The sequence below is a fragment of the Fusarium coffeatum genome (genome assembly GCF_003316985.1).
Source record: "Fusarium coffeatum strain FIESC_28 chromosome Unknown BRIP53273_contig_222, whole genome shotgun sequence".
In the NCBI taxonomy this organism is placed as follows: domain Eukaryota; kingdom Fungi; phylum Ascomycota; class Sordariomycetes; order Hypocreales; family Nectriaceae; genus Fusarium; species Fusarium coffeatum.
This window is the reverse complement of record NW_022158015.1, coordinates 1-15380: the sequence shown is the minus strand read 5'-3', so window position 1 is coordinate 15380 and position 15380 is coordinate 1. Positions and strand designations below refer to the sequence as shown.

The window sequence follows — 15380 nt, the reverse complement described above, 5'->3', positions numbered from 1 at the left end:
TCAACCTAAGGCTCGCGTTTTTGAGGGTCTCACAGAAAAAGTCGATGATGGTCCCCGAGCTTATGTCAACACTGCGTCATCATCACCTTTACTTCGGGGTTACCACGCGCCACGGCATTAGAAAAGATCAGTCAATTGAGTTCATGAGATGCAACGCTAGAGGAGCCATTCAAACCTTTCCGACGACAACTTCATACGAAGGCGGCGGAACGTCAGGTGCTTGCTCTTCGATTGAAGCCGGTGGTTCAACCACGCGCGAAGAAGGCCCAGCTCTAGCAGGAGACAAAACAGGTACCCTCGGTTCACCAGTAAGACCAAGTATCTCCAGAAAATCCCTCCTCTTCAAAGCCTTAATAAACTTAATCGCACCCTCATTAACCTCAGCAGCAGGATCAGCTCCATGATCCATAAACATCTTAGCCATGTTAAAATCCAGCCTCAAAATGGCCAACATCAACGGCGTTCTATTCAAACCGTCAACTTCATTAACATCAACACCATACGCGAGCAGAGTTTTGATGTGGTTCCGATGATTCACGTCGATGGAGTATGTTATCATCGTTTGTCCACCTAGCATGCGAATTTTGGTCTCTGCATCGAGCGTGAGCAATTCTTCCACGATTTCTGGGGTGGCTGTTTCGACGGCGTGGCACAGCGCGGGAAGACCGAAGACTATATCTGTTGTATTAGGGTCTGCGCCATTGTCGAGGAGGATTCGGATGACTTCGAGTTTGTCTTGGGGTTTGAGAAGACAGTTCCTGATGACTTTGATGAGAATGGGTTGATTGTGCGCATCTGTCAATCCAAGATCGACACCAGCAGCAACAAGTTGTCTCAGAATGTCCAGACGCTTCTTGTTGATCGTGTATTCAAGAACAGTAGTGCAGAGAATAGTCGCTGGTTGAGTCTGGGCGCCTTGTTCGAGAAGTCTTCCTACCAACTTGGCAGTGCCTTCCTGGATAGCGATGTTGAGGACCGAGTTTCCGTTGATATCAGCACTATTAACATCGGCGCCATAGTTCAATAAAAGGTCGACGATATCATCTTGGCCTTTCTTTACAGCTTGAGCAAGAAGGCTTCCACCAGGCCAAACCGTCGCATCAGCCTTAACACCATTCTCAAGAAGAAACCGCACACCCGCCAAATTCCCTTTATTAACAACCTCCACGAAACAAGGTTGTCCGTTCTTCATAACCGCATTAACATCCTCAGTATCAAGCAATATTTTGGCTACGTTCAGACTGCCCATAGCAGCAGCTTTGAATAACGGTGGGAGTTTATTAGTCGTTGCGCCTGCGGAAATGAGGATTCGTGCAGCACCTGCTTGGTCTTGTAGGATTGCGCATTTGAGGGGTGTGTTTCCATCTTCGTTTCGGCCGTGGATGTTTATTCCTTGGGATATAAAAGCTTGAAGTTGTTGTTCATCGCCACGGGAGGAGGCGTGGCAGAGGGCCGAGACGAGGGGATCGGGTTTGGAGCGGAGACTCGATGTGAGGGCTTTGAAGAAGGATGATTTGGGACGGGTTGCGCTTGTTGGTGATGTGTATGGTGGTGGAGCATCGCTGGCTACAGCAGTGTTGACTTCTTGTATGACTCCCATGCTTGAACTTATGGATGTTTACTTGTCAAGTTATCGGAATTCTCAAGAGCGGGCTGATGGTCGAGATATACTATTGATCATCTCCCGTCGGGACCGGGAGGGGGCCGAGTCTATCCTTACAGCTGAGGAGCTCATCGCGCGATGGTTGATTTGGTGTGGCAGACGCCGCAGACCACTGTAGATGGTGACGTAAAACGGTCCGGGTTGACCTTTAGCGGACAATCCAGCGCTAACAGCCCTGTCACCTGTCGCTAGCCGAATGAGCTTGCCCGCTAAGTTAAATCTCAAACGCACCCGAGTATCTTGAGAACAATTGAGATATGTTAACCAACAGCGCATCTCTCACTATTCCCTTCTTCTCCTTCACGGTGAATCCTATCACTCACTGTCTTCTCGTCTATCTACTGTAGAATGATGATGGCACGAGGACCTTTTGAAGAATGCCCTGCCAAGTGCCTGATCAGCGCTAACCCATCCAGGCTCGCAATGGCTGCACGAATCCTTCCACCACATCGTTTATGGAAGTCCTTTCGAGCTACCTTATTGACTACATAGACGAATGCGGAAAGTGTTTCGAGAGTTAATCAACTGACTGTAAAGGCGGTGCTTTATTTGACCGACTTGCATTGATGGCTTTAGCCAAGGGTGATGTCTGTTTCAATAGGCGCCATTCCTTCCCAGCGATCCTTCAACACGTAGCCACAGCCGGCTCTGTATGAGACTCCGTCTTCCCCATCTTCGACCCAGAGAACATTAAAAAACTCATAAACGGTCTGATCGTCATATACCGCAACTGGAGGGTCAAAACTAGGCTTACAGACACCTTCTGCAGTAACATGATACGTTCCATGAGCAGTCACAGTGCCCGGGCTGTCGACATGAATGCCTATCCACCGCTCATATTCATCGTAGAGCGGCAGAAATGGCCTTCCGTCATGATATCTACTTCGACGAAAAACCTTTTCTTCGAAGCTTTTGTTTAGATTTCGGCCATTTGCACGTCCCTGGGAAACGGCTATGAACTTCATTTCTTGGCCTTCTTCACGAGTCGAGTTTCCTGTTACCCGCAGCAACCCTGAGAACAGACCAGAGTGGTCTTGGACGACAACCACTCTTGGCAAATCATTCAATGGTTTTTCACCGAGCACTGTATTAGCAGAAGCTCTAGTAAACGCTGAAAAACTGTCATCATAGGCTTGGCCACCCCACCGTGCAAGTGCAAGCGTGGCTGCAGAAAAGAAACATGCGCTTGCAACTCGGGCTGTTATCAGATTCGACTGCGAAGATGAAGGTTTTGATCTTTGGCTTAGGACTTTCCTATCTTTGCCGTCTGCGCCGGCGGGCTTCCAGGTAACGAGATTCTCCAACGTCCGAAGATTTGTTCCGAATATTTGATCCGAAGGTTGACTTAGGCTGAAGGCTTTTAGGAGGCTCGTGGGGTCAACAAAGCATTGCCAACCACACCACGCCCAGGACGGTAGCGACGGTCGACGGGTCGATAATCGACGAAGCTGATTTCCGAAGTAACCACAAAGGAAAGGCGTTTTGAGTGGCTGCCAAAGCAGGGCATGGTCGAAATAAAGCCTCGGAAGACCAAAAATAAAGCCTCCGGGAAATGCTGGTTCAAGCCTGTTTAGGATTCCCAAACATGCAGATAGACCATCCTCCTGATAGGAGAGGTACCGCCCGTTGTAGGGACATATTACATCTCTATATAGCTCGAAATCGGGGTTCACTGGAGTTCCGAGGTTTCTGAGAACTGTCGAGTGTGTCGCCGCCATAAGTGTTGCAACTGATGACTGTTTATCCTGATATGCTTGGAGAGAAACTTGGTCCCAGATCGAAATCTCGCATTGCCAAAAGATTTCCGTCTTCTGCGAATAGAAGTCCGTCTTGAGGAAGAAGACGACCCGTTTGCTGAGGATGTATTCTTGGTAGGTCCAAGCCCTCTGAGCCCATCTTGAATGTCTCAGCCTCTTGTAGAGGTGTATGATATTTGGAACAATAGCCATATTGTCTATGTCCGATATATGGTAAACAGTATCATCATGGTATCTTCCATCATAGTCTGTAGCAGCAACAATGGTCAAATATGCGCCAGAGTAAATATGGTCCATACGCATGCATTCCGATTTCTTCTGCGGCCCATCCTGAACGATGCAGAGCCTATCCACCCATAGCCACCGTTCTCCCATTCCAGAGGTCAACTCCATCGCGTCCTTGATAACATTGGGTAACTTCGATGCTTCTTTGCGAAGGGCGCCGGGTGTTTTCATCTCATGGACATTGCTAATGGTTAGTTGCAGGGGTTCCACATCCTTGGGCAAACCCATGACATCGGACCAAGTATAACTGAGAGCAATGTATCTTCCTTGCGCATTTCCTTGTACAATACATTGGTCCTGAATATCGATTAGCCAAGTAGGCCTGGCTGACTGTGCATTCGATGGATCTTTGCACGCGGTATGGGAATTATCGCAGATGGACAACCATTCTTTGATTGATGTAATCATTTCGGAGCTGTAATTCATCTTGTACGAGATGCTAGTATGAGCGTCAAGGCACTGTTGGATATGGTATAGTCGTGAATCAGGTCATGAAGGTCCTTTTAAACTCGGTCTTGCCAGGAAACTTGACTGCCAATCAGGCACTGACACGGAGTAAGCGAGGGGAAATGACGAGCGATGTTGAAATCACAATCACAATCGCAATCGCCGTGCACAGCCCTAGGTATACTGCAAGGCAAACATACAAGGACTCGCAAGAGCGGCCCCAACAACAGCAAGTCCTGGCTACCAATTTAAACGTAAATTTGCCACAGCTCAATTGAAAGTTGGAAATAAGCTTGGCATTCCACATAGGGTGCTTTTTTATATCGACTGGCGGGCGACAGACGTACCAAGCCACTCATCTATCCCTGTAAGCGACCGTCTTGGCAGCCCTTCATACGCCTTACCGTCATACGTCTCACTCAGTGCCTGTCTCAACACTTTCGCCTTCCTCACCAGCAACTTGCTTGGATCAGCTGGATTATGAATCTCAACAAACAGCCTTGCTTTTTCCTCTGCCTCCCGTCTTCTCTGTCGCACATCATCACTTTCCTTCTCCTCGACAAGACACAGCGGACATCGACACACAAAATCCCACGTCCTTTTGATAGCTGCCTTTCTCACTTTGTAACTGCTTGACTCGTCATAAGCGTGGGTAATCTCCTCACCAGCTGCAATTTTTCTCGTAGCCCGGAAGAGAATAAGATCACCGATGAAGTCCTTCTTCACGTTTGGGATGCATGAGTGGTTGAGGTATGAAGCTCGAATCCATAACCCTGTGCTTGCATTACTGATGTCCTCATCTTCGGTTTGTTGACCGGGTCCAAATGCATTGCGTTGGATAATGTCGTGGATTCCAAATGTGTCGATCACAGGGACACCATCGACTTGGACCAGGTTACTCCCCATGCCCTTATAGTCGCCATGAAGCTTCAACACTTTCCCAACTTGAGATGAATTGTTGAGTAGCTTCTGCACAACAGCTTTGTGCAAGCCGGTAGGAAACACTTTGATGGCAGCATCTTCTCGGGTATCGCATACCAACGCACTAAATGTTCCAGGCTCGTGACTCCACGCAACGCAGAAGGCCTTTTCGCACATGATCATCTCGTTTGGCTGTATATCCCTCGTAGCAAACAAGCCACGCCCAGCACCAGGGCTACTCTTGATCTCAGTCGGTCCATCGAACGATGCAGTATCAGGTCGACCCCCGCTCTTTGTCAACGAGCTGACGATTCTACCCATGTTGCAAACTCCCTCAGTTGCCTCTTTAAGTCTGGCATCGACTCTTTTGAGGTGAAGTTTGATATGCTGGTCGTCGGGCTGCAGTTTCTCCTGCTCTTCAAAGTACTTTCTGGCTTCGGGGAAATTACCTTCACTATAGGCTGCTAGCCCGGCACGATTGTAAGCTTTCGCATCAAGCTCATCGTTGGGTTTGTTAGAAATGGAAGATAGGGCATCGGACTTTGCCTCTTCGAACCGCTGGAGTTGAAGGTTAATGTAAGAGCGGTTCCGGTACAAATCATTGCGCACGGCGGCGTCTGCTTGGGCATGATGTGGTAGTTCTAAGCCCTTGCTGTAGTAGAAGAGCGCTTGAGCATGGTTCTTCTTTTTCAAGAGCGCGTTATTGCCCTTCTGTTTGTAGGCTTCGGCTGAAGGTAGCTCATGCGATGAATTGCCGGTATATTTCTTCCGCCACGACTCGGGGCTTTCGCTTATCTCTGTCATAATGAGGTCTGATGGATGATCAACTCGGATGGTGGGTTCTCCATTGGTGTTGAGAGTGTAGTAAGGTTCCTTCACAATGAACTCTGAGGCGGTGTCCAAGCTATCTTGCCCATGTTGGGATTTATGAAGAAACATCTCAAGTCGTTCGACGTCCTCCGAGCCGTCCCGCACGACAGCCCATGATGAAGCTTTCAACATGACAACAGGTGAAACACGGCGTAGGAGGAGAAAATATCCTCTATGATGTGTCTCCATTCTCAGGTCAAAAAGCTTCATCGGCGTAAGATCCTCGAGCTTCTCTGTGCAAGGCAGATAAGGACTCCCAATCTCGTATGCCGGCATTGTGTCCTTCCTCTTGTTGGGTGCACCGAAGCTGAACGCCGCTGAAGAGAGGTCTTGCATGAGAGACGTCGAAACTGCTTGTTCTACCAAGGCTTTAGCATCTTGAATTTCTCTCGGTTGGCCCTTCTGTTCTTCACGTTGTTTGCTGTTGTTTTGAATGGTTGTGTGGATCCGGGCTGACTCCTCCGGGGACATGAAGAGAGTGTTTGATGTCATAGTCAAGAATTGATGGTTATGAGCGGTAGAGTTCCTGAGGTGCCATCCCATGAGAACATCATGGAGGAACGGTAGGATATTATATATGTCCGTATTGTTCGAACCGGTCATATCGGCAAAGCGAAGGAACAGGCTAATCCCCCTGAAGTACCTACACTAAATCCCCAAGACCGACCCTACCTATCAATACAACCGTTCCATTAAATCATGCCGGCAAGGTGCATAATCATCCATCATAATCAATCTTATCGCCGGGTTGGTTTGCTATGATCTATCTTCTGCTTGTCATTTCATAAAGACCTGGACCAATAGGGCGCTCCCAAATCCGAGGCAGCCACTAAAAGCGCTCTACCCTGGGAGATCCTCCTCTGTAACGTCCACTAGCAGCCCTGAAGGATTGTGACTCAGCGGGCGAGAACCAACCAATCACATGGTTCCCTTTCCGAACACACCAATACGATGATCTCAACACTTCCAGATCTGACTGGCAGAATGACGCATACAGAAGCCATTAGAAACCTCTTGTAGGATGACGAGGATTAATGGTGCCCTTCCACCTAGTCACAGGTAGGATACACCAGATAACAAAAGTCTGAACCCTTCTTATAGCAGCCTGACTGCTCCGTGCCGTCTCTTCGCTCTTGCTCTAGCCTCTGCCTGACCTGACACTTTTAGTCCTCCACTATCGCCGTCAGTCTGATATTGACTGAACAGCTTGTGAAGCCGACCGGTCTTTTTCTAGAACCTTTCCTCCACTCATGTAGGGCCTGACGGAGTGCTTATTCGTCACTATCGGGATACATGAGGCTCTCAACAATAGACCTCGCCTCTTGGCAGTCATCAGCCTTGTAGAATTTCAGCCCAAAGGTGATCATGAATGTGAGCGGATCACCATAATGCTTATTGATGAACTTCACTTGGTCGGCGTCAAAATACGATTCAGCTAGTTGGACCTCCGGGCGGTATTCGTTAGGGTCGTCCAGACCCGAATCGCTGTCGTCGCTGTCACTGCCGGCCATGATGGCCCGGAGGACTACACGGCCCTCCTCACGATCGTCATCCTTATTAATGTTGAGACCGTGGCTCATCAGAAATTTGAACTCGTTGCCCCAGTGATCCTTGAGAAACTGCTTTTCCTCTGTCGTAAGTGGGCCTACCTCCTCCGCCTGCTGCAAAGCTTCGCTGGCGCGGTGATCCTCCCATTTTTCCCGTTCACTGTCGGCCCATAGCACGTTGATCACGTACAATTTAGACACTTCAAATGGAGCAGGGCCAACCCGAGGTCCGATAGGTGGACCGCTCAATCTCACCTGAAAAGGTTTGATGCGGGGGTCAAAATAGGCGGCGCTCCTACTGTGTTTATCTTTGATGGTGCCTTTCGTATCTTTATCATCGAAGCCTGTATGGACGGTGTATTCGTCTAAAATAGGACTTCCAATGATATTGCAAATGAGTGTGGAGATGTGAAGGACGTTGCGCAGTCGTAGGATGCCGTGAGATCGTGGGCCGGTAGCGCTGGGGCTCCGTTTGACGGGGAGTTCGACGGTGCCGATCCCCACAACGGGCGTACGGGTCTCCCCCGCCATGGAGCCGACCATGGAGTCAAAGGGCGTATAATCGGCGCCGAACCATGTCCGATCTTTGGCGGCACTGAAGTCCGATTAGAGGTCAACTAAAGCCCCGTTTCGGCTTCTTACGTACTGGACGTTGGAATTGTTGGACCAAATCCATGAAGGGCATGGAAGGGATTCGGCCATATTTGCTGGCCCGTGGCTTTACGCGTTGATGATACGCTCTAAATTCGCAAACGTATGGCGATTGCAGAACACAAAGAGGAAATCTTGGCAGCCTGGCAGATGAATGATGTGAGTTGACTAGACGGGTTGAGGCAAGGTATTCTAGTGAAGCGTAAGCAATCGTTGACGGTTGCATGACCAAGCACTTGAACCAACAACAGCGGAGGCATTCGGATGGGGTTGTTCCGGACCAACAAGAGGTGCGGCAACACTTCCAAATCGGGCGATCGCTTTATGCCAGAGATCCCAGAGCTTAAGAAGCCCTTTCACATCGAAAAAGAATATTACTTCAATAACCAAAAAGTAGCAAAGGACGTCACCATTCATTTGTATACTCTAAGCGTTTATCTAGAAAGTAACCCCAATGTATAGCTATCAGCAAAAGTCTCGTTCCTTCAAGCGTCCTCAGAACTCTCCGAAACTCGTGCAGTGGGAAGCATGATAGCTCGGTCAAGGGCATAAGGAAGACCTCGATGGCGTCCACGGATCATCATGAAACAGATGACGACTTTGCCAAAGACTCCAAACATGCCACACAATGAGGTGGCCACGGTTGGGTATCCGAGACTTAGACCGACATTACCACTAAACGAGTGTCAATTATAGCAGGATCAGGGATGCTACAAGAGGACTTACTAGGCAGAAGTAACTTCAAAAAGGATAGCGAACACAGAAAATGACTAAAAGGATAAGGTAAGTATAAACACATCTGGGAAAGAAAAGTGGTAACTTACAGGATCCTTGACATCTGCAATCCTCTTCGATTCGGCGATGCAGATGCAGAATGTTCCCAAGAAAATGTACCACAGATCAAAACCAAGCTGGTTCTTCATATGCGTCATAAGATATGATTTGCTGTTCTGCTCATTCAACGACTCCTCGTGTTCCCAAAGTCCAAGCGACTTCTCCTCGTACGCATTCGACGCACGGATACTGATCGCGATGGGAAAGATGGCAATGTACATCATAACAAGCAAGCTCAACTGCACAGCCGGGTTGACATTTGCAAGATTAAATGAAGCTGTACCGGTGTGACGCGCTGAAGCAGCTTGGAAGATAGCCGCAGGAATACGCGCGGCGAGGGGCAAAGATGATACTTCTGGGTTATTCAGGTCGAGGAGGATAATGAGAAGGATGTCAACGAAGTTGAGAGCGAAGATGATTCCGAATAGAATCCATGTTGGACCACTAGGGAAGAGAAGAGTGTAGCATCGACGAGGATGGTTGAGAAGGAACGTGAGGGACTCCTGGGTTGTGGAGTTCTTGGGTGTGATTTTAGACATGATCCAGATTGTCAGCCGGAGGAAGACGGGGTAGAGAGTGTTTCCGGCAAAGGCGAGGAAACTCATCAGGATCATGGGCCATCTGGCATCGCGGAAGGAGATCATTGAGTCGGGTGTTAGGGTGAAGCCAAGATTATCCGTCATGGTTTGGGCAGAGTAAAAACCCCTAGCAAAGTCAGTAAGGACTGGCAAGGTAGCGGGTCAAGCGGTACTCACCACCATGTCTTGTCTTGACCAGCGGCATCAAGAACATCGGTATACTTGGAGTTCGCGGTATGAATCCAACCGACGAGACAAATAGCTCCAAAGAGATGAAGACCAAAGAAGTAACCTAACCAGTCAGCACACATCTCCAGCATCAAAGTGCTTTACTTACAAGTCACGATCTTGAGAAGCAACTTCAAAGTCCTGTACTCAATACCACCAAGTACCTCCCGATCATGCTCAGTCAAATTCTTAAACTGCGAATTTCTTCCGATGGTAGCCTGACGCGACAGGAAAGGGACCTCAAGTTGTTGTTTTTGTTGGGAGGTTGAGTGTACGGATCGAGGACGTGTTGTTTGGGAGCCGAGGATTAGGAGCGAGGCAGCGACGTTGGCGACGCGGTCGATGGATTTGGCGGCCGTGATTTGAAGATCGTCGTTGCTTAGACGGCGACGGCGACGCATGGATGTTGCGGGAGCGGATGCTGTGCTGGGTACGGGCTTGATTCTGTCTTCTGGAGGGTGTTAGTGACGGACGAGAAGGGTCGAGAAGGGAACTTACCGTCATCGGATTCGTCGTAATGGTCATCGCCATGGGCTTTTGCGACGATGGGTTGTCCTGCGATTGTAAGCCACGATGACATAAAGTAGGTGAGCGATGTATCTTACCATGTTCGCGAGCACGAGGGCCTGGGATGTATAAAGTGGTGTTTCCTGTATGTGCTTCGGAAGAGGGATCGAACGAGATAGTTGTGGTACGAGCGACCGGCCTCTGCTCATCTCGTTCTGTTGCCTCGCCTTCTGTCCCAACAGGGATACTTGTATCTACTGTCGATTTGCCGGTGGTGTCGGTCTTGAGCTTCGATTCATCGTAGGCATCTTCAACGTCCTCGCTTCGGCGATCGACCATCTGCGGTGCTATAAAACAGTTAGCCCTCTTCGTCAACAAAAGACAGATAGCCACGTACCAAGACGTTTCAGGTGTCGCTTAAACCAATAAAGACGCACGACAACAACGATGATGTTGATGAAGCCGAGGTTCGTCAAAATAGGAATGAAGTAAATGTAAAGCTGCTGATACGTCTTCAACGCCTTGACATCGATGCTACAAACACACCATCAGTAACTTTTAGCTTCAACGGATAATCGGCAACGGACGTGTTCAATCCAGATTCAGTTGACGCACTGGCTCCAAAGAACCACGCGTCAATAGCATCCATGTTCCCATAGGGATACAGAATTGGCAGGGCCAGCAAGCCCATGAAGATGATGTACGCATCTACACCGCTCATCCGTTAGCAATCACATGTCGATCGTATCGCGAAGTACCTTACAATGCAAAGTGAGAAAGTTTATAGGAGGGCGATACATCTTGGCGACTTTTGGCAAAAGTGAAAAGCAGATTTGGAGTTGGGAAAGTATGACAGCACGGAATGGAGGAGATGCAGGAGCGAGGAAGGGAAAACAAGTTGGCAAAGGGCCTTTTGTTTTTGGCCTGAGCAATTTATTTTTCCTGCCCACACTATCATCGGATTGCTTCATTCGTACAGTCCAGCTTGAATAGGTTACACAGCCTGCTTAGCTAACTGGATTTGACCTCGCCCTCGTGGGGTGTTTCATTTCTTTGATGACTCGTCCAAGGAGGATACTTGCTTCCAGGTAGCATCTAAGGCGAGAGTAGAAGTGCCTTGAAGTGAGACCCTGCTTTTTTGCAAAGTTACGAATGGACCAATGGCTGTCAAGGGGGCTCAGATGACCGCTGCGGGCGCCCAGGGAAGATCGGAGTCAAAAAAGCTTGATTCTGTTAGCGCGAGGGAACGTGGCTGAAGTGGGGGGACTACTGTATCAGAATCATCTCAGTGCCATCATCAGGCTCATCAATCCGAACTCAATCGTTCGTGTCCTCTAGTTGAGGATTTGGTCTTGAAACACTTTTTCAACGGCCTTAAAGTCGCGTTACTTACCAATGCTTAATTGCTTCTTCCGCTTAACCTGTAGCAAACATCGCCCGTCGTGAGATGGCACTTGCTGAGGCCTCCATGAGGCATTTTCAGCTGTCATGCCATTGGTTTCAAATCGACATTTCAAGCATGTGCTCACTCGCATTGTGACCAATTTCTTTGTCTCTCGTCAGCTCCACCACGCTCCTTTAACGCCCGCAGCCAGGTCTGGATTTCCAAACCCCTGAATGTTTCCCCTTTCCCCTTCCGTGCTTATATCCGTATCCAATCAACCGCGCACAGGGCTAGCCAAGCATTTTGTCCGATCGAGTGTTTGTCTTGGCTAACGTAGCTGAACCAGGGGTTTGTTAACTTAATCGAGGTGTCTTAGTCTTTATTTTGCCCTGTGATATGTCTGTGTGTTGCTTTGATGAACTTGCTGTAGACTACCCTTGTCCACCCATGTTGGTTGCTACCCTAGAATGCAGGTAAGCGATCAAATATCGCATAGGAATTTGTGGGTGGGCTACGCTTTTCGATTCTGGTTTCGTAATCGCTCAAATGGTATCGCCCTCTTGAAATGAACGGGTAATGCCGATACTAGAAAATTTACTGGTCCGCCAATCCAGCGAGTCATGGAGCTGAGGTTCGGGGCTGTTTAGGACTCATGAACGCGCACGCTTACTGACCAGAATTGGCTGCAACGCCAGGGAGTGGTTACGTTACCGGTCTAGTGTTCGAACCTATTTTATCGGCAATGCAGGGTCATGGTGTGCACCTCAATTACTGCATAGTTAAGAAAGTAGGGTTGTGACAAGCATGTAATGTCGTTACGGATATAACGGGTGTTTGAATAGTGATGTAAGATAAAGTCTCAACGAATGAAGCACTATTTATATTTTACGATACCCAGCACCATCCACGCTAAAACGTAAACGACTGTTTGCTTCCCACCTGTATATAATCGCACCATCGTTTCAAAGCTTAGGTAGCCTCTGCCTTGCGAGCATAGACATATCGGACGGTCATGTAAGGGTGAACCTTGCGGTTGCGAAGGAACTTGCGCATCTCCATAAGGAAAACTTGGTACTCGTCCTCGGGCCACTGGAGGATGGTCTTCCAGAGGAGAAGAGTGTAGCCTGAATGATGTTAGTGAGGGCGGTGATGGTGAGATGGAATTGACGAACCTTCGAGATCGTTCTCGAGAGTGGCACGGACAAAGTTTCCGACTTCGCGGAGTTCAGGGTCCTTGGGCCATCCGCCAATGGGGAACTAGAAAGATCAGTAACACACCTCCGAATTCACATTTGAAAGAGCTCACCTTGTACTCAATACTCTTGATATCGGTGAATCCAGCCTCATGGATACCCTTCTCCTGCAAATCGCCCTCTTGAACGAAGAAAGAGTTACCAAGCAGCTTTCCACCCTCAGTGAACAGCTTAGCCCAGAGCTTCAGAACATCAAGGTCGTCAGTGGTTCCGTCGTCACTTCGGATGTGCACATCGGCTTCGGCGGATTGAATCCAGCCGTCTTTTGCACAGCAACGGTAGGCCTCCTTGAACAGAGACGTCCAGTCCTTGATGGCGCCAAACAGGTAACGGATGTGGATGAAGTCGAAGGTGTTATCGTCCCATGTCCAGCGGAGGGTGGCGTCGTCGATCTCGAACTTGACATTCGGGGGGACCCAACTAGTGATGTGAGTTGAGGTTGAAAGTATGGAGGAAGGAACTTACGTAGGCTGGATGGGGGAGAGGTCGGAGCCGATTACTTCAGCCTCGGGGTATTCATCTGCGAAGTCGCTATAAGAGGTAAGTATATGAGTGAGGAGTATAAGACGACAAGCTTACATGGCCCAGATACCTATGATTGTTAGCTAAGTCACCATCAACTTCACGCAAAACTTACCAGTTCCAGTACCGACATCAAGTACTTTCTATTAAACGATGAGAAACACACCACATGACCCTTGATGCATGCACATACCTGCACATTGTCCTTAATAGGCGCAAGGAACAACTTTCCACCCAACAGCAGCGTCAAAGCCTGATGACTACCCAACGTCAGCATGACCTCACAACCCTTCACCTCAAACTCACTTGATATCAATCGACGCAGACTGCTGCTCATCATTAGGAGTAAAGTACTCAGTAGGGTGTCGATCACTATGAAACGTGCGACCCTGGATAGTGCGGTACTCAAGAATGCTGCTCGTGATAGAAGCAGTGGAGCTCGCGCTACAACAGTAAGCGAAAGCGGACAAAAAGGGAAATGAGATGTCTCACGCGTCATCACCAACAGCAGAATCAGCATCCGTCTCATCGCCGTCCTACAGGAGTCAGTGTTTGTCTGCATCATGTCATGTCACAGTAAACTCACCTGTGGATCAGCAGCGGGAACTAACTCTGGCTGCGGCGCCGGAGCCGACTCGACGGCCGACGCTAGATCGGACCGAGCCGCAGGAGCTTCAGCGGAAGATGTAGTCATATTGTCCTTCCACAGTGTCTTGTTTCTCTCCCTGCTTGGAAGGATTTTTGTTGGTGACGGAGGAAATTGACGCAAACCAACAGGTCTCGAAAGGGATTTTCTTGCGTGAGGGGGAAAACTGAACAAGGGGGAGGGAAAAAGAGGCTTGGGAATGTTGGATAAAGAAGACTTGTTTGTGGGGGGCTTTAGGACGGATCTGGTTTGGTGAGGGGAATCATGGACCAATTGGGCCGGAAAGAATGTTGCACTCGCTTGACGTGTCACTCGGGGTAGCGGAAAAGATGACTTTGTTGGTGGGTCATACATAATATAGTCGCCACCCAGATGCTGTTTATGCATGTTCAGTGACTGCATTATTCTTGCAGCAGCACTTCTTGATGTCACTCTTTCTGCTACCAACAAAGTGGCAGCACATAATGGGCTCCAAATATGGGTCTAGACTCCCATTCTTAAACTTGCTTATTACCGAGGGATTGGTTGACACTCCATGCAGACCATGTTGGTCTGGAATGTGGAGGTTATTGTCAATATGAGAACAATTAGCCGCCGAGAGCCATAAGACGCAAAACGATTTGGTTACATTATGCTACCTGGAGCGCTCGATCGCCAGAATCACAAGAAATAGCGGCTGAAAGCATCGGAGACGAAAGAAGAAGACCAGGTCCGCGTCGGAGAATCATCTCGAGGCTTAGGCTATCGTAATAAAGTAGCCTGCCAGCCAGCCTAAGCCGACATAAAGTGACCAAATTATTTCGTCTCTTACGTTTTCGAGGGCTAATTCTTCTAAATAACCTGGTCACTAGCGTCGGCTTGACAGGTCGGCAACGGATACTCTATTCCTTCTATTCTGCTGCTTTCGTTGGACTATAGACGTAAGTTATGCTGGTCGGCCATTTCAAGTGCGGTTCAAGTATTCTGTTGTTTCCAATTCCAACGTCCCAACGAGCTCAATCATCACCTCAAGCAGCGGAACGTTTCCGTCTAATCGAACCAGCCGGGCCATTCGGTCGAACACCCGACAGTCCCGCGCACGAAAGTCCAAGCCCGTAAATGTCTCCGGTCTGGTTAGACCATGAGCTTGTAGGAGTGTAATGATGTCGTCTTCGTATCGAGATTGAAGTCGAAGGAGGTCATGAATCTCTTCGAACAACTTGGAGACCGTTGTATCTAGCCTGTTGCGATAACTCGAGGGCAGGAAGATCTCGTCCCACCAAGCCAAGCCTTCGGGGGGGGGGGGGG

The 15380-nt window shown here is 48.9% G+C and overlaps 6 protein-coding genes across 6 annotated transcripts; all 6 read right to left on the bottom strand.

Annotated features, from left to right (window-relative positions):
- Positions 1-169: 169 nt before the first annotated feature.
- FIESC28_09092 (uncharacterized protein) lies at positions 170-1600 on the bottom strand (the record flags this gene model as incomplete). The annotated part of the gene is made up of 1 exon (XM_031163229.1): positions 170-1600. One exon carries the CDS (start codon positions 1598-1600, stop codon positions 170-172), a length of 1431 nt encoding a protein of 476 aa, XP_031012652.1.
- Positions 1601-2235: 635 nt separating this feature from the next.
- On the bottom strand, positions 2236-4131 carry FIESC28_09091 (uncharacterized protein; the record flags this gene model as incomplete). The annotated part of the gene is made up of 1 exon (XM_031163228.1): positions 2236-4131. The coding sequence occupies one exon, from the start codon at positions 4129-4131 to the stop codon at positions 2236-2238; it is 1896 nt and encodes a 631-aa protein (XP_031012651.1).
- A 339-nt stretch (positions 4132-4470) lies between these two features.
- FIESC28_09090 (uncharacterized protein) lies at positions 4471-6435 on the bottom strand (the record flags this gene model as incomplete). Its single annotated transcript, XM_031163227.1, has 1 exon — positions 4471-6435. The coding sequence occupies one exon, from the start codon at positions 6433-6435 to the stop codon at positions 4471-4473; it is 1965 nt and encodes a 654-aa protein (XP_031012650.1).
- A 779-nt stretch (positions 6436-7214) lies between these two features.
- Positions 7215-8192, bottom strand: FIESC28_09089 (uncharacterized protein; the record flags this gene model as incomplete). Its single annotated transcript, XM_031163226.1, has 2 exons — positions 7215-8085; positions 8137-8192. The coding sequence occupies 2 exons, from the start codon at positions 8190-8192 to the stop codon at positions 7215-7217; spliced, it is 927 nt and encodes a 308-aa protein (XP_031012649.1).
- A 434-nt stretch (positions 8193-8626) lies between these two features.
- Positions 8627-11088, bottom strand: FIESC28_09088 (uncharacterized protein; the record flags this gene model as incomplete). The annotated part of the gene is made up of 10 exons (XM_031163225.1): positions 8627-8816; positions 8868-8911; positions 8966-9680; positions 9731-9845; positions 9891-10232; positions 10280-10336; positions 10387-10635; positions 10686-10822; positions 10876-10996; positions 11052-11088. 10 exons carry the CDS (start codon positions 11086-11088, stop codon positions 8627-8629), a joined length of 2007 nt encoding a protein of 668 aa, XP_031012648.1.
- Positions 11089-12641: 1553 nt separating this feature from the next.
- Positions 12642-14141, bottom strand: FIESC28_09087 (uncharacterized protein; the record flags this gene model as incomplete). The annotated part of the gene is made up of 10 exons (XM_031163224.1): positions 12642-12796; positions 12845-12929; positions 12979-13345; positions 13391-13456; positions 13505-13517; positions 13563-13590; positions 13641-13707; positions 13754-13891; positions 13940-13983; positions 14034-14141. The coding sequence occupies 10 exons, from the start codon at positions 14139-14141 to the stop codon at positions 12642-12644; spliced, it is 1071 nt and encodes a 356-aa protein (XP_031012647.1).
- Between the last annotated feature and the right edge of the window lie 1239 nt (positions 14142-15380).